The sequence below is a fragment of the Manis javanica genome, chromosome 4 (assembly GCF_040802235.1).
Source record: "Manis javanica isolate MJ-LG chromosome 4, MJ_LKY, whole genome shotgun sequence".
Lineage (NCBI taxonomy): Eukaryota > Metazoa > Chordata > Mammalia > Pholidota > Manidae > Manis > Manis javanica.
The window spans coordinates 132,406,153-132,432,874 of record NC_133159.1 but is presented as its reverse complement, the minus strand read 5'-3'; the positions used below and the strand labels follow the sequence as shown (position 1 = coordinate 132,432,874).

Here is a 26,722-nt window from a genome sequence, read left to right as displayed (position 1 = left end):
GGAGGCCACCGGACAATGTCACAGGGACTCCTGTGAGTCTCCCCTGGGACTTCCGCCCCATGAGGAACGGTGACAACTCCGTTTGACAACCTTGGTCACCCAGGGCCCCTGCCCCTTCATGGGCAGCCCATTGGCTCCCAAACACCCTGTTCTTCCCAAGGCCGGATCACAGAACCTTCTCAGGAGACCAAGCTGCATCCTGGACTGTAGCTTCTCACCCTCCAGAGCCAGCCCTTCTCCCTTCCCCCATTCCCTCCCTCCTTCCTCCCAGAGCTCCTCCCACTCTCCCACTAAGACTCTCCCAGAGGAGCTGGCAAAGCCAGATGGTACAGCTGGTGAGGAAGAACACACATGCAGATGCAGAAAATGTACACACAGTTTTGTTTTTTAACTCAAGAAAGGGCTTTTATTATTTTGAACTCACTTCCAGGAAGTTAATTTCTAAAACACTCCTGTGGAGTTTGTTCATCACTTGTGCTACATTAGAAATTAATGGTGCCAACCAAAACCCTCAATGATGGGGTAAGCACCCCATCTTCACTCTGAAAGGAGAAATGAAACCAGACCCACCTTTTGAGCTCTGCTAGGGCAGGTCCAATAGATGTAGCCCCCTGAAACCCCTACCCTCCAGACCCCAGTGCAGGGATGCTCAAGAAAAACTTGCAGATCTATGATTAGCCTCCCATGAACTCTATAAAAGTGTTCTTAAAAACAGTACCGAATTATTTTTTAAGCCCTGGCTTATAATGCTTTAGTGCAGAGGAGCCAGGGAAAAATGTAGACCCATTAATAATGGGCCACATTCTGCTCATAGCCTTAAATAGACAAAGAAACTATATTACAGATGCACGTGCCAGTGCAAGACATGCAAGTGTGCTGTGTGCAGCAGATGGGCACGCACATGTGTGTGCGTGCAGGCGCAATGTACACCCACAGGCACAGAGATGTGTGGGAGGTGGGCACTCCTCCAGCCCAGCTTCCCTTCCCAGTACAAGTCCTCCTGCAATATGAACCCACGCAGGTGACTGAAATCCTTGTTTGGCCCATGTTTTCAGGGGAGGTATCTGAGTCCTGCTTTATTTTCCTCTAGGGGCTCAATCTCGAGCACTCGGTCAGTAAACACCACGCCAGCCAGCCGGGTCCCAGAGGCAGAGGAAGAATAAGTCTGCCCCAGCACTCCAGCTCCAAGCAGGCTGAATGGCGACTGTCCTGAGGGTGAGGCAGTGGTGGAAGGCCCACCTCTCCGTGGCCACCTGCCAATGTGTGCATCCCACGAGGGTCCCATTTCTAGCACTGCCTCTAACCTGGGCAGCTTGTCCTTCATCGTAGGAATGTGAGGGCAGCTTCTGGGGCCAGACGGATAGGCCAGTGTAGATTCCGGGATTCCTGCTACTTCAGTGTCTGCGAGGCCACCGCCCTGTGAGTCCAGGGCCCTTAGTCAATGTTGGCCCCTTGTGCCTCTTCTGCAGGTTCTGGGAAGCCATGAAGGGAGGGAGTGAGGTGGGCAGGGAAGGTATAATGCCCCTGGTTCAGGCTTCTGCTCAGAGCTTTAGTTTAGTCCATCCTCCAGACAATGCCAAGTGTGAAACGCAATCCTAAAAGGTTAGTCCAGTTCTCTTGGCTGTCAAATGTTGCTGGGCTGTGCTGGGAACTACCCAAAGCCGTAGGAGAGCTCATCAGATGTTCCCAAGCAGGGCTGTGCAACCCCCCTCCCGAGTTAAAAACAAAAGTAAAAGACAACAAAAAAGGAATCTGAATTCCCCAATACTAGCCCCTGCCTCGGTGAGGCCCTGAATTACCCATCAAGGGCAGAGCCTCCATGTTAGTGTTCTTAGTAGAAAAGAGCTCTGGCAGCACCTGCCTGGGGTGGGCAGGGAACACTCTGCCTTGTGCGTGCGGCAGCAGAGCCAGGCCTGCCCAGCCCCCCGTGGGAGGTCTCTGCAGTGGTGGTAAGCCAGGCCACTACCTGCCATCCTGGTGTCCTGCCTCCTGCCCCTGGGCCTTGCTAGCTCGATGGGGTCTCTAAGGCACCACAGGTACCTCTCTTCCCCACAGGATGGGTCCTGGAAGGGAGAGCGAGGATGAGGAGAAAGGCCTTGTGGGAGCGCTGTCCCCAAACCCAGAGGACACACATTCCACTCCTGTCCCTGGACACGCGCACAGAAGTCATGCAGCACGACAGGGGCCCGGGGGCAGGGAGGGGGCCCAGTTCCCAGCCCCCTGCCTGCAGGGGCGACTGTCGGCACGGGGGCAGTGGGCCTTTGGAGGTGCAGGATGGGCATGCTGCTGGGCGGCCCTGGGTGCATGCAGGCGCTCAGGATGCAGCCTCGTCTTCTCGGACGCCGGGGAGCTCTGGGCTCTTGCCCAATTCGCCACACCCATCTTTCCTGTTCAGGGGACACCAGGGGCAGAGGTAGCTCAGAGATCAGAACATGCTTTCAGGAGGACACTCTCATGTGCTCCACAGGCATTCACATCCGTCACAATCCACAATCCCCTCCATCCACAGCCTCTCCAATCCCCTCTCGCCCACTTCCCCGAGCTCGCCTCAGTCTCAGCCCCCTGCATCATGACCCCTTGCTGGTCTCCTGACCCCAGTCTTGGTCCATAACCCTGTGTGGCTCCCTACTGCCCAGAGGTAAAGTGGAGACTTCCCAGCTTGACTCCTGGAGCTGCTCACGATCTGACTCAGCTGCCTTCCCTGCATCCTCGAGCAGCAGCCAGGTCACAGACCTTCTATGTTGGCCTAGATCAGCACCACGGTCCTGGGCAAGAGGCGCTTTGATTTTGCATTTTCGTTGCCTTGTTCATAGATTGGACAGAGTCTGCCTATCAGTGTTGGGATTCTGTCACATATTCAACAAATGCCATGTCTGAGTTTTACTGCAAGATGTTTCTTTCTAAATGACCAACGAATGGGTTTTAGTATCTTTTAAAAGGATCAATCCCTTTAACTCTAGTATAAAGTTTCATCAATTATCCCAAAGCATGAAAAACAGTCTATCAGGGACAAATGTTGAAAGTCTATGATGAGGTAAAACCTACTTTTCAAAATTAAACTTGAATCACAGAATTATAGAATGTTATAGCTGGAGAGTATTAAAGCCCAATCCTCTCACAGTCCAGATGAGGCAACTGGCCTGTCTCCCCACTAAGACATCCAGAAAAGGATAATGATGGTCCTGCTCAGTTGTGTTGGCCAGTGCCAGGCATGCACTAGGAGCTGGCTGTGTCTTAGGCTGTAACTGGCCTGTCCCAGCACTTGGGGGCCCTGAATCACAGGCACTAAGCTGGAGTGACCAGATGTCCAGGTTTGCTGTCAGGGCCCTGGCTAAGCCTGTTGTCCTGGGATAACTGGCAATACTTCCTCTTTCACCTCAAAAGTGGCTCCATTTGAATGCTAGACATGTGATTCCCCTACAACAAGCCCACTTCCAGCATTGAGGCCTGCAGGCCTAGAGGAACCCTGGCCACCTTGCTAAAGAGACAGGGAACCAGAGGTACGCTCAGTACAGTCCAGGCCTCTCCTAGACCCCACCCCTCATCCCCCACTGGCCAGGAAGATTATCAGGGATGGAGCAAAAGGTTGGTAAATGGGCATCCCTCCATGCAAGCAACCTCTGGAGGGAGCAGACACCAGCCTGTCTGCTATGAAGGGACTTGAATAGCCTGCTCATTTACAAGAGGGTGGCCTCATGCAGAACCAACACCTGGGCCCCTGGATGGCACAAGTGAAACTGCTCCTGGGCAGTGTCTGGCGCTCCCCTCTCAGGAACGGGTCTGGAGAACAACTCCTTTCCCAGGCCAGAGGGAGGCCATCAGTGTCCCAGGCCCACATTCTGGACCCCCTCACCACTTTCACTGTAGGTCTGGGCACAAACTCCAGCAGACCTTTTTGGCATCCCAAACTGACTTTTATTTTCATGGAAGAAGGTGGAAAAGCTCCAGATGAGGCTCACAGAGGTTTGGGGAACCACTCTTTTGACTTCTTCTAGAAGGAGGTAAATGCACATGCCTGGTTCAGCAAATGCAAGTTCCTCTTCCCTGACCCAGTCAGCCAGCTTGTCCACTCATACTTGCTGGACAAGCATTCACAAAGTGCTGACTGAGCACACGGCCTCAGCAATGGCTGGAGGTGGCATGGGCCTCCAGGAGAGCAGCTAACACTCTGCCAGGCCAGGAAGAGTCAGCAGAAGAGTCAGCTCCCCTCCTCCACAGACAAGTCCTACAAGGAGCAGACATGAGGCATGTCCACAGACCTCTACCAGGCTGTACTGGGCTGAGAACAAGCGCAAACGGGGCCCTGTTCTAAGACCTGAGCGCCCAGGCTTTGGGTGTAGCCTGCACAGCCCGGTGACAGTGAGAGTCAGGAAGATGTGCCGTAGTCCCCACCCCACCCCACCCCAGGGAGCGCCCTACAGGCCTCACCCCACTCTACTTACGGCAGGAAGTTTCCCGGAGTAGACAGGGACCGCTCGTCCCTCCGCACCTGGGGCTCAAATGGGTTCCCAAAGGAACGCTTTCTCAGCATGGACTTAACCAGGATCTGCGGAGGACATGTCAGCGTGAGGAACACAGGCCCCAGGCTCCTGGACACACGGGCCACTTCCGTGCTGACTCCCTAAGGCGGCAGCTGCTGGGTTGGGTCCACAAAGGGTCTGCACTGGCCAGGCTATACACGGGGTGGGGGGCTTTATCGTGGGGGAACGGGAAGTGCAATTAGGAATTTGCCTTCATGCTAAGGCGGCCAGGATGGGTGGGGGAGGCTGTGCCAGCTGCACAGTGGCCTTGGGAGATGCAGGGAATGGGGCTTGGCCACCGCACCCTGTCTGACTTTTCCCTCCTCCTCAGTGAGGACAGCTCCATGCCCCGCCCACACATACACAAACTCACACACCAGGCATAGCGCTGCTGCCTCCACTTGTTCTTTTCATTCTTTCATTCTCCCCGTCAGTAACTACTGAGCACCTACTATATGCCAGACACGATTCCAGGCACAGGACCACACTGAGGCAAAAATGCTTGCCCTCATGGAGCTTATGCTCTAGTTGTGGGGACAGGTAATTAATAAGACAAATCAGGAAAATATATAGTATGTCGGTCAGTGGTTAAGGGCTAAGGGGGGGAAAATAAAACAAGGAAAGGAGAAAGGATAAAGAGGAGGTTGGAATTTAGATGAGGGTCCAGGGAAGGCTTGCTTCTCACTGAGAAGGTGACTTTGGAGTAAAGACCTAAATGGAGAGAGGAAGCAAGCCCTGAGGGTGTCTGGGCAGGAGCTTCTCAGGTGGAAAGAAGAAAACTTCAAAGGCTCCAGGGGCAGCAGTTTGCATGGCACGTGGCTGGAGTCCAGTGAATAGAGGGGCAGGGAGACTGGCAGGGGAAATGGGAGCAGGTGGGCTGTGTGGGGTCTTTCAGGGCAGGCAAGGCTTGGCTCTTACTCTGAGTGATGAGGTGGGAACCTGAGCGTACAGGGGCTTGAACTGAGAAGTGCACGCTCAGTCACTGGGACCACCCTGGCTGCCAAGCTGAGCATTAACTACGGGGGTGGGGGGTGCGGCGAGAGTGGAAGCAGGGGACATCCTGGGAGGCCATTCCAGTGGTTTAGGAGAGAGATGGTGGGCCAACATGAGGGAAATGGCTGCAGAGATGCATGAAAACTGACAGGCTCCAGGGACCCGCAGAGCCCCGGAGTGCTGGAGAGCACAGGGATGGGCAGGACTGGGGCCAGCTGGCAGCTGAGCCTGAAGCTGGCAGGGAAGGCTGACGTGCACAGGCCCCATCCCACCGCTGGCACCAGCTGCACGCTTTCTCCTGGCCTTGTGCTGACCCTGACTTGCCGTGACACCTCAGAGCAAGGTAGGCCATGGCTCTTGGCGTCCCCAAAAACCCAATGGCCATCAGGGACTACACGAATAACTTCCGAGTTAACTTGGAGGATGTCAAGGTGAAGATGAGAAAAAGCAAACTGTGGGTGCAAAGGGGAGGGAGTACACAGTGTGCCTGACTGACGCCAGGGGCTCTGGGCCCGCCTCTCCAATTCGAAGGCTTCCTCAGCTTTCTCACTGACATGCCCTGGGCACTCAGTACAGTGCCAGGGAAACAGCAGACGTTTGGTAAATGTGAGGGAGGGAGGAAATGCTTCTCTCAAACACTCAGCGAGGGCAGTATGTTCCTTTAAATCATGCACTTCCCTCTCCAAGCCTCTGGTGTTCCTACCCTAAGGCTGAGTAATTAAATAGTTTGACCTCTTTCCCCACCAGCCTCCAGCACCTGGGCTGGCTCACCAGGCTCCCCTCTGTCCCCCAACAGGGTCCAGCACAGAGCAAGTCTCAGGCAACAGCCAAGCCCTCCCCAGGCTCTACCAAGACAAGGGGGCCTCTGTCCCTCACCCCCTTACCACCGTGGTCCAGCTGGGGATGAGCTTCACTGAGTTCTTCACCTCCTCCTCAGTCACCTCCACCACACTACAGTGCTCCTCCTCTGAGGGAAGGGGCTCCTCCCCATTCTTGGTCACCCAAGGATGCAACTGTTGGGAGGGCAGGGAGGGCTCAGCACCACGGGCAAGCAGACTCCCAGTCAGCAAGGGACCATGGGCACCCCACCAGCAATCACCTCGAGAGAGTCCAAAGCCCACACACCCGAACCCAATACACATGTGTCCTATGGAGAACTGAGGTCTGTTTGCTGTAGACTAGCCCAGACCAGCCCAAGACCCCTGGCTCCCCAACCTTGATATCCGGCACCCCAATTCTCATTTCAGGATTCTTGTCGAGCATCTTCAGGATGAGGTCCTTGAGCTCCTTGCTGACCTTTGGCCTAAAGGGGTCGGGAGAAGAAGATGAAGGAGAGACCATTGATGAAGGCCTTTTCCCTCACCTCTCTCCATCCCAACCCTGCATACCAGGGCAAGCCCACCCAACCCTCATTTCTCAGAGGGCAGGAGGAATACCCCCTGGGTGTCAGGGCAGAAGGAGAGAGTCCCAGAACAAGTATATGGCTATCCTTCTTTCCTGAGCAGGCAGAGACCACAATCAGAGTTCCAGGGGAACCAGCACCCTCAGGTAGCAAAGATGGTGAGGAAAACCTGCAGTCACCTCATGGGCCACTAGGGGTCCCCACTCCTGGTCCCTATCGAATCCTCTCTACCTGGAGGTGGCGGGGAGATTCTCATTTGACAGAGGAAAGCAAGGCCCAGAGAGGCTAGAGGGTTGGCGCACTGCTACCCAGGAAAGTGAGGGCAGGGATGAGAGACTGGATGAGGGGACAGAACTCTCAGCCCCACATCAGCTGGACTGTCTCTGCCCAAAGTCCAGGCTCTTTGCTACCAACATTCTTGGGGCGCCCATCCCTCTAAGAAGGAAGCCACTCTTGGGACTACTGACCTTTCTTCCCTCTGCTGTCCTAGACACTAATCCCCTTTAAAACTCCTGGGCTGGGGAGAGAGTCCCGGCAGGGGGTGGAGCAGGAGGAAAGGCCTGGAGGCAGCAAGAGGGACGGATTCCAGTTGGCTAGGGCTGTTGGGGAGGGCGGTGATGTGGCAGAAGAACCCAGAGGTCCCTGAATGCCAGGATTAGGGTGTGGCCTCTTCCTGTGGACTTTGGGAAGCCTTGAGAAAACCTTGAGTGCAAGATCCAGTGAGATATGTTGTGCTTTATCAGGATCATCCTGGCCTGAATGCGGTGACTGGACTGGAGGGAGGCTGGCAGCAGGGAGACCAGAGGGTGGGGCTGGAGGAGGCTGAGGCCTGAACTAGGCAGGAGCACCCATGCCAATGGAGCCAAGATACAGATAAGAGGGGGACTCAGCAGGGCTTGGGGACCAGACAGGAAGTGGGTGTGAGGGAGCAGGAGGCACGGAGGGTGACTCCCAGGTTGGCCTCTGACCTGTCAAGGACTTTGAGCAGAGGGCAGAAGGGCTCCGACAAATGAGGAGCCATGGTATCAACACCATAATCAGAACCGTGGAGGAGCAGGAAGTCCTCTCCAAACAGTCCCTCCAAACAGAGACCTCAGTCACAAAGGAAGGGGCCAGGAGAGAGGAGTGGCTTCAAACCCCAGACCCGCTGATGACTCTCCTCTGCAGCCTCCCCTTTTCCATCTGCAAAATGGGGGTGGGGGGCACACTGGCATCTTCAAGCCCCCCTACCCTGTGGGAGGAAGGCAGAGGTTTCCCATGAGTCCAGGGTGGGTGTAGGATTGGTACCCCAGGCCCCAAGGAGGCCGTCAGTGAAGGAACAGAGTGAATGTGTGCCTGCGAGTCACCCCTGCTTGACTCCTGGCCTCAAAGTTCCATTTGGAGGGTGAGATCCGACCCACGTGTCTCTGAGATCCCGCTCTACATTCTGGCCCCTCCGTCTGCTCAAGGGCCCCTCCCAGGGAACAGCACCCCACCTACAGACCTGCAGGCTGGGGTGGGGCCTTCAAAGGGCAAAAACTGTTGCTGAACTCAGACACGCCTCCCAGGGTAGGGGGAGACCCTTGGTGGACAACTCACTCCTTGGGAAACACCACATCCTCATTCTTGATCTTCCTGTGCAGGGCCAGGATGTAATCGTCTATGAACGGGCACTGCAGGATGGAGAAACAGACAGAGCATGCAGGCCCAGGGCCCTGACACCCTGGGGGACAAGCCCATCTCCTGGTGGTGCCAGGATTTAGGGATAGCTCTGGGCTCCCCATTAAATGGGAGGGGCCCCATCTACTTGTTCAGGGCCTGGCACACAGTGGATGTTCAATGAGCACTGACTGACCAAATGAGTCACTGAGGGGACTGTGAGGCCAGGTGTACCCTCCAGCGTCACAGCCATCTGCAAGAAGGCCTCCACTCCCAGGAACATGTTCACTGAGATTCCCTCCTGCCCCTCAATGGGGTCACTGGAAGGGGAGCAACTGCAGACAGGGATCTTGGCCACATCGGTGCTGGGTGTCCCCAAGGCCCAGAGCAGGAGTCAAGGGCGAATGGATGAGTGAATGTATAAATGAATGAAAGGCATCAAGGGACAGAAAGACAGGGAGCACTCTGGCTGGAGAGGTGGTAACACCACCATCTATGTGTCCCGTCGGGGTGTCTGCTGTCCCAGGATTTCTTCACATGAATCCCATCCCAAGGGACAAGAGAAAAACAGAAAAAAAAACTCTTTTCCCTCAGTTATCTCTGAGCCAGATGGGCTCTTTCAAAGTTCCTTTACACACAAAATAGGGCCTGCACCTGTCCTTCATCCTGGTTCAGCTAAGCCCAGCCCATGGTGCCAGGGGTCTGGGCCTGCCCCAGCTCTGCCAGCCCACCCTGCACTCACCTGTCCATAGACAAAGCAGTACAACGTGACCCCAGTGGCCCACACATCCAATGCCTAGAAAGAAACAGCTCACGTCACTTCCCAAAAGGAACTGACACCCCTTGCCCACCCAGCTCTTGTGGGTTATGGGAGAGAACCTTCTTTCTCAGTCACACATTCACTCAACAAACACTCCCAGGCACTTGCTCCATGCCTGACCCTGTGCTGAGCACTGGGGACCCAGAGTTGACCAGAATAGGGCCCCTACCCTTCAGTGATTCCACATCTCCTTGAAACAGGCTCAAACTAGATACATTTCCAACTTAGCAGGTACAAAATTTCCCTCATCTACAGGGTGGTATTCACTATACTCATGATAAAGATGTTCCCAGAAATGATGGTGTGTATTGACCTTATCCTTGAGAAACCAGCTCATCATCCCTTTCCTAATGACCTACAGGAGAAGCCACCATCCATCCGCCTTCATTCTGACACCCGAAACAGCCTCTGCCCCTGCCAAGGCCATAATTTGTCATGCACCCCCACCACTCTGGGTTCTACCATGGGCTCTTGCTATGTTTTCCCCTTCTGGAACCACACCTCCTCTCCTGGTATCCTGGTATCTCTCTTATGTAAGTGATTCTCAAAGCTCTACCTACATATTCCTGCCATAGACGCCTCATCTGAATCCAGAAAACACTAGACAGATGCAAACTGACATCATTCTACCAAGCAACAGGCCTGTTCTCAAAAATGTCAAGGTTGGAAAAGACAGAGAGAGGAAGGCCAAGGAACTCTGCCAGATTAAAGAATCCCAAAGAGATGTGACAAGGGAATGCAGCGACTGTCCCTGGATGGGACCCTGGATCAGAAAAAGAAAAGGCACTGGAGGACAATGTCGGTACCACAGATGAATTAGGTCAATTAGATAACAGTCTTTTACTGATGATAAGGTTCCTCATTCTGATCACTGTGCTGAGGTCATGTAAGAAAATGTCCTTGTGCTTAGAAAACATCCACTAATATTTAGTGATAGAGGGAGATAATGCCTCCGACCTAACTCTCAAATAGTTCAGAAACATGGAACATGCATACATATAAATAAATAAAGAGATGGTGAAGAGGCACATGGGAGAAAATGCTGCTAATTGGTGAATCTGGGTAAAAGGATACATGGGAGTTTTTTTGTATTATTCTTGCAATTTTTTTCTGTAAATCTGGAATTACATCAAAATTAAAAGTGAAAAATAAAAAATCCCCATCTACTTCGCTGACCTATCTCTTGAGCTCCACCCCCACACTCGTGTCCAAATGCCTCTCCACCATTGCCTCCATGGCAGGGCCACCGTGGAATGGCCAAACGCACCGAATTGCAGCCCCGCTCAGAAAGCTCTGTGCACTGCCTCTGCCATTTAGGAGAAAGCCTGAACTCCCAGGCCTTCTGACCTCTGCCCAGCCCCACCGTGCCCCCCACCCTGGGCCCCTCAGTTCTCTGGCTCCACCTCCTGCTCAGATCCTCTCTATTCTTCAAGGCCTAATTCAAACCCTGCCACATCCCAGAAGTCTGAGGGGAGCCTCCAACTCCCTCAAACATGAGCTCTCCTGCCCTCTTCACCATCTCCAGAAGGGCACCTCTAACTGTTTCACAGCCCAGCCCAGATCTCAGCACAGAGCAACTGGCAGGAAATAGCCAGGGGTCATTTTGCTGGAAAATGAGATGAGGCCAAAGTTGGGTGGGTTGTTGGACTCTAGGAAGAGGCAAACATGAAGGAGCAGACCATGTTCAGTGCTCACTCCCGAGACCCAAGGGCCCTGGCACCTGCAGGCTGGGAACAAGGCCCTGCAGCAAGCTAGCCCACCCCTCCACCTAAACCCCACCCGGCCCAGGCTCTGGAAGCCACCTTCCCGCTGAAACTCTGGCCGGAATCAGAAATGGCCTCCGGGGCCATGAACGCTGGGGTCCCTGCTGTGCTGGACAGCCGAGCATCATTCCCCTCAAACTGGTTGCTGACGCCAAAGTCGGCAATCTTCACATGCCCGTCATCCCCCAGGAGCAGGTTGGATGGCTTGATGTCCCTGTGGATGATCTTCTGGAAGTGTACTGCAGAAAGAGGCAGCTTGAGTGCCGGCCTGGGGGGCCACTTCCCAGAACCCCCCACCCGCCCTCATCTGGCCAGGGAGGTCCATCTCTAGCTCCAGGTGAGAAGGAGCTGGGACACCCCAGCCCACGGCCACACTCATCTCACGAGGACCTTGGGAGAGGACTGCAGTGCCCTCTGCCCCACTGCAGCGAAGAGCCCGGGGCCAGCCCTGGCTGTTAGCAGCCGAGCCAGGACTGGGCTCTCACGAGTCTCTGGACTCTGAGTCAGTGCTCTCTGCATGGCAATCAAGGCACCCGCTGCTGAGTAGGGAGGGCAGAGGAAATTGGGGGAGGGGGTTCTCCCATGTGAGTGCTGTCTGCAGATCCAAAGCCCATCAAAGTCTTTCCACAGTCCCTCCATGCCCACCCCAAATCTGGTCAAAGATGTTCCTGCTCCTTGGACTTAGGATGGGATCGTGGAGTTTCCTGCAGAGATACTGCCTCTACCCTACGGATGCTTGGCTGAAGGATTTCAGAGAGGGAGGGCATCCCAGGCCTCAGAATGGCTGGGCTGAACATGCCTGGAGTAAGGGTGGGCCTTCTCTAGTAGTCTGGGAGCTCACCCGGCTTCAGGTCTGACACTGCCGGGAAGAAACAGGCTGCTCAGCCTGAGAAGGCTGGAGATGTCCCGGCTAAGAGAAGGCACGACCCGCCCCAGACATCCGCTTATGGGCTTCTATAGTGACTGGCTGCCATGTGCTAGGCACACACAGGGATTTGACACACACCCATCAGGCTGCAGAGGCTCAGGGCTGTGTACAGACCATGGAAAGTGGTTTCAAACTCTTATCTTAAACCCTGGCCTCTCCCCCAAACTCCAGGCTCTTTATCCATGTGGATATCCAGTAGACATCTCAAAACATATCTCAATATTTCTCAACAACACGTCTAATTCAGAACTTGATTCCTCTATCTGCAATTCTCCCCCCAAAAATCCGGCCCCACCCTAAACAAATAAAACACAGTATCCCTGCTGCTCCTCTAGTCTTCCCCACCTGGTTAATGGCATCTTACCAGTTGTTCAGCCCAAAAACCAGGGGATTATCCCCAACTCCTCTCTCTCTCAGACTCCACATATAATTTATCAGCCAGTCCTCTGGGCTCAGCCTCTAAGACAGACTCCAGATCCGACTGCTTCATACCTGTACTGCTGCACCTGTCCCGCCTGCAAGGATCTGCCTGGGCTCCCCGACCACAGAGCTATCACCAGAAGCCTCAACTCTCCTTTCTTGGGATCAGAATCCTCTGCCTGTCCAGCCCCTAGGGCTGACCAGTCCACTCTGGGGAGCCCTTCACCATGATCAGCAGGTCTTGACCCAGGAGCCAGATGCGATTAGCTTATTTTGGGGGATTGCAAAAGATGAGAGACAACAGGCCCAAGACAGGAAGGGGGTGGAGGCCAAGGTGGCACAGAGCTGTGCCTGCCACTAGCCATACCTAGGGTGAAATGGTCCCTTCCTATACCTCTAAACCCTGGCTAGGGGCTTCCTACAAAGTCCCCTCTCTCTTTCCCACAGATACAAAGGGAATATTAATCTGAGGGCACTGGAGTGGCTCCAATGACATAGACAGTCCTGGCTTCTGTCTTACAGCTGGGTCCTCACCCAGTTCCCCCAGGGAAAGCATATACTCCTGAAAAATCAAGCTAAGATTTTACAGAGATGGGCACCACCCCTGCTTTCCAAACCAGGTCAGAACCTTCAGTGTCTGGGGTCCCCCTCCTCCACGTGACTAATCAGTCACCTGGTCTGGCCATCCTACTTCCCTCATGTCTCCTCCCTTCTGTCCCTGCCCTAATCCAGGCCTCACCATCTGTCACTTGGGCTATAGAAACAGCCTCCTCCCTAACCAGCTGGCCACCTCTCACCCTTTATCCAGCCACTACACAGCTGCCAGACAGAGCTTTCTAAGACGCAAAGCCTACCAAGTCCCTCCCTGGCTCACAGCCCTCAGAGGTATACACAATGCTGACAGGATGAAATCATGGCAGTCCTAAGTAGAGGCATTCCCAGCCTTCATGGTGAGGCCCAAACAGTATTTCAAGAGCTATTTTTCACATCTCCCACCCCCAAGCTTCAACTAGACTGAACTTCTCAATCTGGTTGAAGTGCACTACAGAAAGAGGCAGCTTGAGCACTGGCCTGGGGGACCGCTGCCCAGAACCCCCCACCTGCTCTCATCTGGCCAGGGATGTGTATACCCACTCCCCTCTGTGCCTGTGCCATGCAGTCCTCTCTGCCTAGCGTACTCTCTCTCATCCATCCCTCAAGCCTGGCCAACAAACTCCTACTCATCCTTCAGGACCCCAGTCACAAGTGGCTGCCTCCTCCAGGAAACCTCTCCAGCCCCTTGACACTCTGACACCCCCATGCCTCCCCAGCCTTGGCAGGCACTGCACTGTATTATCTGCCTGCTTAGGTTCCTGTCCCTCCTACTAGGCTGTGAGATCCTTGAGGTCTCATCTGGGTCTTTTGTCACCTCTCTGCCCCTGGCCAGCACTTAGTAGGTACTCATAAATGAGTGAAATGACTAAATGAGTGAATAAACGAATTCCAGAGATAGAGGCTAACTCCTTCTCCCTAAGCTCTCATCACCTTATGGCCCCTCACAGTAAACCCGCCCTGTCCCCACCGACAGACTGCATGACAGGGCAGGCGCTCAAGAAGCTGGACATAAATCTCTACCTTCCCACATCTCTTGAGGCCCTGTGGAGAGGCTAAGCTTGGCTAAGAACTCAGCAGAGGAGAGAGACTGAACACGGAAGGCAGAGACCAACGTGGTAGTGCCCGCATACCCCAGAGCAGCAGGCTCAGGCCAGACCGCCTCCCCTTCCCGTTCAGCAGGTGTTGAGCCCACCCACAGGCCCAAGCCCGCCCCACATCTGAAGCTGATTGGCAGGTCAGCGCTGACTGACAGAACCTGCTCAGGGCCTGCTCAGCCTGGGCTCCGCCCCCGCCTCTGTGTCCTCTCCCCAGGCTCCTCCAGTCCCTTCTCGGGAAGCATCCCCTCACTCACAGTACTCAAGGCCCAGAATGATGTCCCTCAGGTAGAGGCGAGCTTGCTCCTCCGAAAAGGGCTTGTCGCAGGGCACTTCCATTACCGGCCTAAGGGGTGGAAGGGGGTTGGAGCATTCAGCCAAATCAGGATGAGTAAAGCAGACAGGTGAAGGGGGACAGGGACTGGGCCACTAGGTCCCTCTGGACCTCCCGGGTGCCCTCTATGCTCAAACAGGTCCCCAGAACCCAACGAATTAGCTTTTTCTCCCATAATGACATTTTAAAAACACACATGGACACAAATATCCCTTTACAATCATTATAATTTCAAATTATCTTAATTTCTGATTGGCATAGCATTCCTTCTAAGTACCTTATTATCTATAATCAAACTGTTGCAAAGATGCCATGTAGAGCTGTGTTTTTCAAACCGTAGGACCAGACTCAATGGAGGGTTATGACATCAATTTAGTGGGTGGCTACTACCTTGTTTTCCTGATGAAGTAGAATATATCAGAGTGTATCATATGTAGTAAGGATATGTACTGTTTTGTAAAATCTTGGTTTCAGTTACAGATATGGACAGCAAGGTAAAATTTATATTTTTTACTTTGGATGGAGGTCAAAAATGTTTGAAAGCCCCTGAGTCTTCCTAAACACTCCTCAGACAGTTGTTTAGGAAATCCCCCCTCCAACCACACAGAGACAAGCCACAGCCTGTACTCAAGGCCTCCTGTCCACCAGGCCCATGCTCACTACTCAATGTCTGCTGCTTTGCAAATACCCTGAGAAGGCTAAATAAGGCAGACATGAGTTAGAGCCCTAGGTTTTATCAGTGACTTGCTGTGTGACCTTGAACAAGCCACTTACCCCTCTGAACCTCAGCTTCCCCTCTTGTAAATGGGAGCATAGGGAGTCCCACCTACCCACCTCACAAACTTGTAAAGCTGAAAGAACTCTTTGTGATTTGAATACAGGGAAGAGTCCTACCTCTCCACTTATTGCTTGAGAAACACCTTTTTTCTCCCCCTCCTCCATCAATATTTCCTTTCTAGTTCTTCAAGGCCTGACTCAAAACCCACCTTTTCCAGAGGCCTCACTAGCCTTCAAAAAATCACCCTTTTGGTCCCTCATTTCTCCCCAAAGGTGGGGCCTGGGCCTCTGCTTTCTCCTAGAGTAGCTGACCTAGTCCTGGGGACATGGGGAGGGAAAGGAAGGCCTGGATTAGACTTGACCTGCCTGATTGGGATGGGGAACTCACCCCTTTCTCAGGAGGTCAAACACTGAAAGAAAAGAAAAGAAAAGTAGGTAAGGTGTAGCCAGACTGTCAAAGCAGGTCTCTCCCCATTCTGAAGGGTGGGAGAGGGGGCAGGCATCCAGGCATACTTGAGGGAGGGACAAGGGTCCCAGGGTACCAGAGGAGGTAAATGGGTGAGAGTGGTGTCTACCCGTGGACCTGTCTCATCTGATTCAGCATGAACCCCTTTTATGGGGATAGGAGGTTAATAACTGAGGGTCAGAGAAGGGGCAGAAATTTTCCTAAAGGTCATAGCAGATAAGCAGGTAGGAAAGGGAGTGGAGACTAAAGCCTTGGACTCTAATTCCTCAGCCAGTGTTCTTTCTGCCCCATTTCCTAATGGCCTCTAGACCTAGCCATAAATCAGGTACCACAAACTTAAATAATAACCACATTAATATTAGTAACAACAATAGCTAAACATGTCTTGCACTTAATAACTCATTTACTCCTCACATCAACCCTATGGGGTAGATACCATGATTATCCCCCATTTTACAGGTGGGGAAACTGAGGCACAGAGCTATCAGACTGGGTCTGGGAACTCACATCACATAGCCTGCTTCCTTCATCTTCCTGATCCATTGTCTCTCCAATCAGTGGAGTGGGGACCTGGGAATACTTGTTGAATCTAACTGGATATTCTGAGCCTGGATCGGCAGGGCTGGGCAAGGGAATCCAGGGCTTTTCCCCCTTGGCCCAGGAAGTCAGTGCATTCACAAGGCCCATCTGGAGGCCACGAGCCCTCAGGGAGCCTTGGACGATGAGCTAGGTCACTCACCCAAATAGAGATTGTCCTCAGCTGGGTCATCCAGGACCTGGTCAGAGAAAGCAGATATAAGAGTAGGGCTTGAGGAGGCATGGGGTGGGGGTCTTAGGTCTCCTCATCCTTGTCATCCCCAAGACCCCCATGTGCTATGTAGTCACCCCAGACAATGGAGCAGGACCTGTGTAAGCACCAGACAGGTGAGACCTCAGAAATCACTGACCCCCAACCCTGGCACACCAAGTGACATCCAACCCTTCTCCTCTCCTGCCAAGACTGGGGGTTCACTTCCTGCCTATGGGGTAGCCCATTACCCTCAGTGAGACCCTGGGAACATCCCAGACCAGCCTGGACAGACCCCTGAAGCCTGCCTGCAGCCTCCACCCCACGTCTGGTTCTGCCCTTGGAGGCCACAGGCACATTGTTCCCTCGGTGGGATCCTGGGTCTGTGCTAAGTGCCCCCAGCACTGGAGGATGCTCCACAGGCCTCGGGCCCGGGTTCCCACCCACTCACCCCTGCCTCCTACCTCAATCAGCTTGACCACATTCACATGGTCCAGCTTCTTCAGGATGGCGATCTCCTGGTACACCCGCTCCAGGGGCAGCAGCTGCTTGGCTGGTCCTCCCTGGGTAGCCTGGGGCCCTCTTGGGGGAGGGCGACCTGTGACCAGGCAGGGGAGTCAAGCTGCAGGAGGCTGGGCCTCACCATGACCCTGCAAGCAGCCTCAAGCAAGAATCCTGTAAGGCCATGGTCTTGACCCCAACCTGCCAACCCAACTGGGCTTTTGCTTGTGCTGTCCCCACCTCTACCCCTAGTTCTAATAAATCAAGCTAGGAACCCAGGTGTCAGCCTCTTCTGTCCCCAGACCAGGACTCCCAAGCACAGGACCCAATAGATACATACGTGGAAAGCCGTATTGCTTTAGTAACTTCTTTTTGGAAAGAACTTTCATTGCCTGAGGAAGGAGGGATGGAAATGTCACCTGTGTGTAGTCCCCAGGAGCCAGAACAAGCTGGTTACATGTGGATTGAGGTCTAGAAAGGCACACTGGGCATCTGCTACCAACACTGAGGGTACAGCCTGGCTGTGCTTAAGCTGGGTTAGGAGGTGGCCATTATCTGAGCCTCGGCTTTACCCCTATTCCCCCCACAAGCCGTTCTGGACCTCTCCCCTCAGAGGTGTCCAGCCTCAGCTTGCATATTCCTAGGGTCAAAAGACTCACTCCCTTTGTATGCCCCTGGGGGAGGGAGCCCCATCCATTCAGAAGCAGCCTTGTCCTCTGTCTTCCCAGCACAGCTACTGCCCACCCTCAGGGTTCTACCCTAGTTGGGCAACACCTCCTATCCCCAGACTCACATAGTGCCGGTCTTCACTTTCATTGTAGGCCAGCCTCACCACGCCGTAGGCACCCTGCAGGTAGGCACTGGTCAGCCGTGCCTGGACAAGGCAACCTCCCCCAGGACTAGCTCAGGAAATGAGGAGCCTGCACAGCTCCAGCACTAGTCCCTACCAGCTGGCCACCAGTGGGCACAAATTTCACATAGACAGGGAGGGGACTCCTGTGCCCTGGTAAAGGCCCCACCTGGTTCAATGCAGCTCCATGCTCCCCCAGTCTCTGTCTTCCACCAAAAACTGAGGAGTTAGGAAAGGGGAGTTATCTCCCACCCCATGCTAGATATTTCCAAGGACAATACCCTCACTTCCAGGCTGTGTTCCACATCCCCAGAGGAGAAGGGACCATGCCAAGCAGAGGCTATCTCCACAAAGCCCCAAGAGAGAAGGCTCCACTGCTCTTGCCTGCCCAGTCCTACCTTGCCAATCTCACTCTGCAGCTTGTACTGGTTCAGCTGCACACAGTCCTGGGGGTAAAGAGGGAGCATCAGGTAAAGCTTGATCCAGAGGCAGCATGAATCCCACCCCAAGAGTCTGTTCAGGGCCCCATCTTGGCCCCAGGTTCCTTAGTCCCAGACCCCAGGTCTTATCAAACTTTCAAGTGTGCACACGGAAGCTCAGTGGTGCCAATGCCACTAACAGAGACAAGAGACCTTGGATAATGTTTGAAAGCACAAATGGTGAGTCATGGCTATGCTTTGCTTCCTAGGAAGTGGTGAAGGAAAAATGAATTAATTCCTGCCTGGGTGCTGGAGTCTGGGAGGCCCAAATCTGAGAGAAACCCATGAGCAAGGATTTCTAGAAGCAGCTGAATGCGAGGCCTAGATTGTGTGGACAAGAAAGATGAAGAGAGCCTTGGGGAGAAGAGCCAGAGCCCTGGCTCAGGCATACTAAACTCAGCCTATGAGATCTGTAAACCACTTGTACTAGGTTCACTTTCAGGTCTAAGTGGCAAGAACAGAGCCAGAGGCTGGAAGCATGCCAGCAACTTCTGTGTCAGAGGAGACTAGAGGCAGGATTAGAGACCGGGGGCTCAGGCTGAGGAAGACGTAGGGGGTAGAGGACATACATCTATCTTCAAACCTCTAGAATGACTTCTTGGGGGACAAGACAGTGGCCTACTTCTGAGGCCTGGACTGGAGGAGGGAATGAGGAGGACTTAGGAGGCAGGGATTGGCTCAAATGGTGCTACCTGTGTGGGAAGAGGCCACGTTGTAGGTAGCAAGCTCCTCAGCTCTGGGGGTGTGCAAAGCAAAGACTAGCCAGTGGGGTGGCAGGGACAGGAGCAGGAAAGGGGCTTCACTGAGGACACTGCAAAGCTCATGAGCACCCCCTAGCTGTGCCCCACCAACCTCTGCGTCAGAGATAGCCACGCGGTGGGACTCGATGGTGGGCCTCCGCCAAGCCCGTGGGGAGATGTGGCTGGCAGGCCCTGTGGCATAAGGCCCAGCCTGGGCCTCCAGGCAGCTTCCTGCTGGCCGCTCCTGCAAGGAGAACTTCCTAGCTGAGAGGCTGGGCCGCACTAGGGTGGGTCCTGAAACCCCACCAGGGATCACGGAGGCAGCTCTGGCCCGTGGCAGAGGGTCCACACCATTCCTGGAAGGCTCTGGGCCACCATCAGCCTCCTCCAAGTGGGCCACATCAATGGCTGCCACTCGCTCCACCAACTCTGTGCGGGGGTCCTGGCAGCAAACCGCTGGGCCCCGCTCCATCACCGCAGTCAAGTGGGTCCTCTCTGCAGCCTTCTTAGGAACCTGAGAAAAGAGGGCAGAGAAGGCTTCAGTCCAGGCCACAAAGCAAGGAGGTCAGATTTCCAGGTCCCTCTGCTATTGCAGCCACGAGCCTGCTGGTCCCACTTCTATGCCTTTGTCCTGTCAGTTCCCTCTGCCTGGGTTGCCAGCATCTAAACTCAGGTCTGTCCCCACTAACTGAACAAATTCCAGGGACTCATCTGGCTTTGCTGCACACCAGTCCCACAGACCTCAGTATCCCCATCTGTCAAACAGACACCATCACAACAATGCCTTGCTGGATTCACAGAGGAGGGCAAATCTGATGTTCAGTATCAGGACAAATAGACATGGGCAGAAGACTGGAGGCCCAGCAGGCCTGGGACAAACAGTCTAGGGTCAGTCAGTTCAGGCCCCCATCCAGGAGACAGTCTGGTGACTCACCAGCCCAACCCTTGACAACAGAGCATTCCAACACTGTTGCCTGGAAGCTGAGCTGGCACTTGTAATGCAGAGGCCTCCCTGATACTCTAGGCCCACTCACCTCCTCCAGGGAGGCCTCCCTGATATTCCAGCCCCCTACACCCAACCCTCTCACTTCTGTCAGGAAGACTTCCCTGGGGCTCCAGCCTCTCTCACCCACTCTCACCTCCTCCAGAAAGGCCTCTCCAGAGCCACAGGGCAAGTCTTTCATTACTTCCTTCCCTGCCCCAGCCGGGTCCATGAACATAGTATCCTGAATTTCCATTTGAATTTCTTATGACCTTTCTTATGAACTTGCACATAGTGTGTTGAATGTGGGGAAGCCTGGAGGTGGCGGAGCTGATGTTGAAAGGAAAGAGGAAGAAAATCCAGACTGGTGACAGGAAGAGACATGGGATGGGTCCTAGAGGAGTGAGGGAGTAGGTGGTAAGGCTAGAGCACCGGGGAGCCCAGGGCAGGACCCAACAGGGGAGAGGCTGCTGCTTTGGCGGCTGCCAAAAGACTCACTGAACTGAAAGTTCCTTTCTTATTTCTCTTGGTTTTTCCTTTCAGTTTATTTGTGTGGCCAGAACGTTGGGCATAGCTGCTCAGGCGGAGATGCTCCCTGTGGCCTGGCCTTTCACTCACCCCGGACTTACTGCATTCCGAGCCCCAAACCAGGCCCAGCTCGAACCCCAAACCAGCCTCCAACCTCCAGCCCCGCCTTCCCCTCAGACCAAACGCGGGGCTGACCCCAGGCTGAGCTTGGCCCTTCCCCAGCTGATGCCCCTCCCCCTTCCTGGCCCAGACTCAGCATCTTCTCAGAAGGAAGTGAGTGGACTCCTGTCTGCTCTTTCTGTCAGGCAGTAACTTCTTCTGTCCTAACAAAACAACTTTAAGAACCCAGGACACTCCTTGTGCCCCATCACCTTGCTTTGACAGATGTTTAAGAGGTAACGCTCAGTGGAGTCCACTGGCCACAGAAGAGCCTGGGCTGGGTTCCAGTCCTGCCTGCCAACCTGAGGGGCCCTGGGCAGGCCTTCCTAACTCTGAGCTTCTGTGCTATGGATAAATGACCTTCCCAGATTCTCTAGGGCCACAGCAAGGCTTGGAGGTGAATTATGGATATGGGCATGGTCCAAGCCCCTGTGCCTGGCACATAATGTGTGAATGAGGGGAAGCCTGGAGGTGGTGGAGCTGATGTTGAAAGAAAGGGGGAAGGAAATCCAGACTGGCGACAGGAAAGGACATAGGACTGGCCCTACAGGAGTAAGGGAGTGGGTGGTAAGGCTAGAGCACCAGGGTGGCCTCCCTAGAGGGGGTGTGGAAGGCAAGTAGGGCTGGCACATCAGGGAGTCCATTCTGAAGGAGGTGAGGAAGGTGAGTCAGGCTGGAGTATCAGGGTGGCCTTCCTGGAGATGAGAGGGGGAAGTGAATGGGACTGGAACATCAGGGAAGGCTCCCTGGAGGAGGTGGGGGAGATGAATAGGACTGGAGCATCAGGGAGGCTTTGAGAATGAGGCCACTTGCAGGACAGATGAAGCCAAGGCGGAAGGGAGCCCTCCAAGCCTGGCCTGCCCATCCCACTCCTCCCCAAAGGTGACCCCTCTACTGCCCTTCCCCCTCCCCTTATAGGTCCTTTTCCTCCCACCAGAATAAACTCCATAGATTAGGGTTCTTCTCTGCCTTGTCTCCATAAGACCACTGGTGTCTGCAGCAGTGCCTGGCACATAGTAGGAGTTCCATAAATATTTGATGAATGAATGAGTGGTTGCCATAGTGATCATTACAGCCCTGTCCCCATTAGACAGATGGGAACGTAGCCTCAGAGAGGGAACCCCAACAAGCCCACAGCAGGAATGAGTTGCAAGGAACCCAAGGGCTGCCCCACTCATAAAATTCGCATATAATTTCCCTAAGGCTGCTAGCTCAGCAAGAGGCCGTCCTCCTTTAACTCACTTCCCCCTTCTTCTCAGCTGGGAAAAGCATGGCCCAGCAAGTGGCAGGGATGATCCCAGGGTCACACAGCAAGTCGGGTCAGAGGTCTTCCTGATCCAACCTGGGGCCCCAATACCTGGTTTAGGGCCCAGGCTCATAAGCCAGGCTGCCAGGCTCCATCCTCTACTGGATGTGAGCCTGCAGGTAGGTGACTTCGCCTTTGGGCCTGGGTTTTCCTTATCTGCAGAATGAGGTGAACAGCAGTCTCACCTCCCTGGGTGTCAGTGAGGAGAAAGGAGTGAACGACTGCCCACGCTGGGCTCAGAGTGGGCCTGCCACCAGGGAAGCCCTGTAAAAGTGGGTTGTGCTGGCTGCAGTTGTGACTGCCTGGGACATGCTGTAGCCCAGATGGATGCGCAGGCGGCAGGAGGCGGCTGTGAGGGCTGACGTCATGCCCTCCACCCTCCCCACCCTCCCTCCCGGCCTGGATCAAATTCAGGTGACTAAGCATGTCTGCGCGGAGGCGCAGGGGAGGTCCCAGGTTCCTGAATGTGTCCAGACCTGGCGCCCCAGGCTGTGTGTAAGAGAGCTTGTGTCCACGTGGGAAAGAATATGTGTTGTAGGGCTTGGGGGCCTGGGTGACAGCGTGTCTCTGGAGCAAGGGAATCTGCACAGAGGAGCGCATCTGCATGGAGACAGAAATCTATCCAGGTGGCCTATGCGTGTGGATAAATGTGTTCATGTCCATTAAGGTCTTTGTGGAATTGAGCTCCAGAATGGGGGTGGGGAACTCTTGGGGGCCATGGGAACCTGATCCCAGAAGCTCAAGTTTGGACTTCCACCAGCCTAGGGCTGCCTGCTGAGCTGGGCTGGGCTGTGTCCTTGGCAAGCCCCACCCCTCTCTGGGGGCTCATCCAAGGGTTCTCTCAAGGTCCTCCCCAAGCGGAGGCCTGGGGAAACACTGCCGAAACTGACTCAGCAGATAACTAGGGGCCACGTGGGCAAATAGAACAAAATAGGCTGAGACCCAGGCTCAAGGTAGGGCAAGGACTCCTATGCTCGGCATAGTGAGGCTCCCAGCGACCAGCTTAGCCCTGTAACGAAGAATGGCCAGACTCAGGCCCTCTTACTGGGAAAAGCTCCCTCAACGCTGTCCTCCAGATTGGGGCTGGGTTGCCTTCAACAATTCATTAAGTCTCTTGGAGCCTCGGTTTCCTCATATGTGAACTGGACAGATGGCCACCATCCTGCCAGCTTCCATCTCTATGGAAGGAAATGATGAAACTGTGGACACAGAAGCAGTTTGTGCCTGGTGATGTAGGGCTAGGATGTGTCTGTGTCTAGAAGCCACCAGAGAGCCTTGAGGTACAAAGTACAACCCCATCTCTGCCCCCTGGCTCCAGGATGGCCTGGCACATTACTCCACTCATGCTAGGCTCCCCACCCCAGGTATCTGGCTACTCTCAAGGATGCAGATATCATCTTGGCCTGGCCTCCCCAGGATGTGCCCCATCCACCTGGGCCCCTCTCAGAGGAGGCTCAGAGCAGGATAGGACTGGCAGGTCCTGCTCTCATCCAAGCTGCTTCAAGCTGCCCCACCTCGGATGACTTCAGCCACCAGACAGACCTTACGCCAAGTTCTAGAGGGCTGCTGTGAACTCAGGGTCAGTAGGCCAGGGGCCAGAGGCCAGTGACCATCGAGGCAGAGAGGACACGGCCCTGACCAGCAGATGGCTGGCCAGAAGGAAAAAGCTGCAAGGAGGTGGTCTAGCCCCATGGGCCAGACACAGAAGGGTGCCCTGGCATCTTAGGGCTGTCTCCCAGGAGCCGTGTTTATGCTTCTGATAAGTGCCTGGACAGCCCTGGCAACGGGTGCCCTCCGAGGCTCCCGCCCCCGCCTGGGATGACTCAGTCCCCTCAAGGGAGGCCCAGGCGTCTAGTGCCAAGTCATGCTTGAGGATGCATGCTGTGAGGACACCCCCCTCCCATCATCCCCAGGGAGGCCCCAAGCACTGAGGCAGGCTCTGTGGCTGATCCAGCCCGGCAACCCTCAGCTCATCCTCAGCTTGGCTGATGGGTCTCCCGGCCTCACCCTCCGTCTCTGCTGCTCCTCGTCCTCCACACCAAGTCTGTGCCTCTAGCCCAACTCATTCCTGCCAGCTGCCTCCTCCCTTCCATGTTTGTGGGCAGCTCAGACCCAACAGGGCCCCAATTAAACTCAGCCTTTCCCCCAAGTCTGGTCTTCCTCCTCTGTCCCCATTACAGAGGGGCATCACCACCCTCCCAATGCTCCCAGGCCAGAAACCCCAGAGCCTCATTAATAACCAGCTTCTGCCTTTTGCCTGTCCTTGTGCCCCCACCCCACACTCACTCTCCATTCTGGCCACATCATGGTGTTTGTGGCTTCCCAAGTTGCAGACTCAGTTCTGCTGCCAGGCCTTTGTACAAGCTGTGCCTTCCACCAAGAACACACCTCCTTCTCTACTGCCAGAGGACAGCTTTGCCATCTCCTCCTCTGGGAGCCCCCCGATCTCCCTACTGCGGTGAAGTCACCAAGCTGAACCCCTTAAAAAGTCCTGATTCAGACCTCCGCTTCTCTTGCCCACTACTTCTACCAGTCTCCCCACCTCCAGGCCCCCATCCCACCCCCACCCTGTGCCAGCCGCCATACCACTTGATAGAGGGAATATTTCTAACAGGCAAATACGGTCACAGTGCTCCCAGATCTGGCCTTCCAGGAAATCCAGAGGATAGAAGAGCAGAACTGACCTCAGACTGGAGTCTCCTAGAATGCAAATCCAGTTACTCATTCATGCAACAAATCTTTATTGAGCACCTGCTCTGTGTGCCCAGGCACTGTGCTAGATGCTGGGAGATAAAGCAGGGAGCCAAAAAGACAAAGCTTCTGCTTTCATGCAGTTTAATTTCTAGTGGGGGCAAGAACAAACAAGGAAACCAGTCAGTAATTGATAGATGATATGTCAAGGGGTACGTGCTGTGGAGAAAACTACAATTGTGTAAGGGGGGATTGAGAATGAGGGGACAGGGGACACTTTATACAGTGAGGTCAAGGAAAGGCCTTTCTGATGCAGGATTTGAGCACAATGTGAAGGAAGTGAGTGAGCATGCAGTGTGGACATCTGGGAAGGGCATCTCGGGCAGAGGAACCAGCAATTGCAAAGGCTGTGAGCAAGCGTTGTCTGAGGAAGAGGAAGGAGACGGCTGTGGCTGCAGTAGGGAGTTCGTGTGTGAGGTACCCAGTGGCGAGAAGAGTTACACCTGGATGAGAAGGCCCAGTTATTCATTGTCTCTGACCTGAGCGGCAGCTTCCTGAAGAAGATGGCATTTAAGCTTTTTCACTACCACCAAGAATGGATTTCAGGGGAGAGACGATGGAAGTTCAAACTGTGGATGACAAAGAGCCATTTCCTGGCTGGGACTCAGGGCTTGGCATTGGGGGGTTTTGTGGACAGAGATTAGGATGCCTCAAAAGCCAGAGGAGGGTTTGAGCAGAGGAGTGACTTGGATGGATGAGGTTTAAACCCATATCTCTGTCTGCTGTGGGGACTGGCAGTGAGAGACCAAGGACAAGGGAGAATCTGTGGGTGCAAGACACACAGTGGGGGCTCGGTCTGTATGTGCTTAGTGAAGTCCCAAGGGTTGGGGAGGGGGGACAGTGCACCCTCAAGGACACAAGCTTTGAGCTCCTCCCTACTCCCCGGCCCACTTGGCTAACATATAGCCCCATATGCACCCAGAGAGGCACAGTCTTGCCACCTGGGGCAGAACCTTCTCTACACACCCCTGTAACACACACACACACACACACACACACACACACACACACACCCCTCCCGACAGGCGCACGCCGATGTCCGCGTGACCTGCCCTCACACACCACTCCATCCTGTAATGCACCCCCCTCACACACAGGCACACTCCCGTGTCCACGTGACACACGCACACCCGCCTCCAAACACCACACACAGGTCCCCGTACACGTGTGCACCCTGAGCCACCAGTTCGGTGCCTATCTCGCCCCAGAAACCGCAGCGCCCGCCTCACCGCCCCCTTCCACCCCCGCCCCAGCCTGGGGAGGGCTACGCAGCTAAAACCACGCGCGGCATGTGTCCCATTCATTGTCCCCCACCCCAGCTCTTGAAGGAAGACTCAGAGGAGGGCCGTGTGGGAGGAGCTCTCCGCGCAGGTCCACACGTGGGTGCACCCGTCTGGGCCCACTCCGCATTGACACGGCCTCCCACCAGGGGCTGGGTCGGGGGTGGGTAGTGCGCCGGGTATGGACGCAGTCCCGCAGACTAGAGCTGGGGAAAAGCAGATGGCCGGGTGCCCGCACAGATGAGGTCCCGGCTGCTGGCGCAGTCAGAAGCAGGCTCAGGAGACACTCCGAGGACCCGACCCCACAGACAGAAGCGGGAGGATCCCCACACAAGGTCCCGGCTGCCCTCACAGACACGGCCTCGCAGACCATTCCTCTCCCCCGCAGGCTCCGAGAAGACGTCCAGGCGTTCGTCCCACCTACCCCTCCTCGACCCAGGTTCCCTCCTGCCGACCCCTACCTCAGTGCCCGGCGACTGTCTCCGCAGCCCCGCGGGCGGCCAGACTCAGGCTCGCTCCCGCGGCGCGCGACCCGCCCGCCAGCCTCGCCCCGGCCGGGATCGCAGAGCTCAGCCCGCCGGCACCGCGGCTACAGGCTGCGCGCTCTTCC

The 26,722-nt window shown here is 54.9% G+C and overlaps 1 protein-coding gene across 10 annotated transcripts; it reads right to left on the bottom strand.

Moving 5' to 3' along the window:
• Positions 1-384: 384 nt before the first annotated feature.
• On the bottom strand, positions 385-26,722 carry CAMKK1 (calcium/calmodulin dependent protein kinase kinase 1). 10 transcript variants are annotated; one of them, XR_012130536.1, is made up of 18 exons: positions 26,574-26,722; positions 19,219-19,620; positions 18,286-18,333; positions 17,831-17,884; positions 17,378-17,429; positions 17,001-17,134; positions 16,489-16,525; positions 15,672-15,693; positions 14,430-14,518; positions 11,176-11,375; positions 9,296-9,349; positions 8,494-8,567; positions 6,729-6,816; positions 6,398-6,526; positions 4,443-4,546; positions 2,225-2,387; positions 1,967-2,063; positions 385-1,472 (listed from the first exon to the last, which is right to left on the bottom strand). XR_012130536.1 is itself a non-coding variant. In XM_073234999.1 (18 exons), exons 3-18 carry the CDS (start codon positions 19,506-19,508, stop codon positions 4,120-4,122), a joined length of 1,374 nt encoding a protein of 457 aa, XP_073091100.1. In that variant the 5' UTR covers positions 19,509-19,620; positions 25,312-25,401; positions 26,574-26,701; the 3' UTR covers positions 2,396-4,119. The 10 variants fall into 10 exon arrangements, 8 of the variants coding, with proteins under 8 accessions (XP_017527116.1, XP_017527109.1, XP_017527115.1 ...); XM_073234999.1 differs by lacking the exons at positions 385-1,472; positions 1,967-2,063; positions 2,225-2,387 and adding exons at positions 2,396-4,225; positions 25,312-25,401 and having other exon boundaries at positions 19,219-19,350; positions 19,458-19,620; positions 26,574-26,701; XR_005062489.2 differs by having other exon boundaries at positions 385-2,063.

Excerpts from the sequence above, each read along its gene's own strand:
- CAMKK1 (XM_037022809.2), bottom strand. The coding sequence starts at position 19,578 with ATGGAGCGGGGCCCAGCGGTTTGCTGCCAGGACCCCCGCACAGAGTTG. Across the intron at positions 18,334-19,218 it reads TGGCTATCTCTGACGCAGAG|GACTGTGTGCAGCTGAACCA; the intron begins GTTGGTGGGGCA and ends CTTTACCCCCAG. Across the intron at positions 4,547-6,397 it reads TCCCCAGCTGGACCACGGTG|ATCCTGGTTAAGTCCATGCT; the intron begins GTAAGGGGGTGA and ends TGTCCTCCGCAG.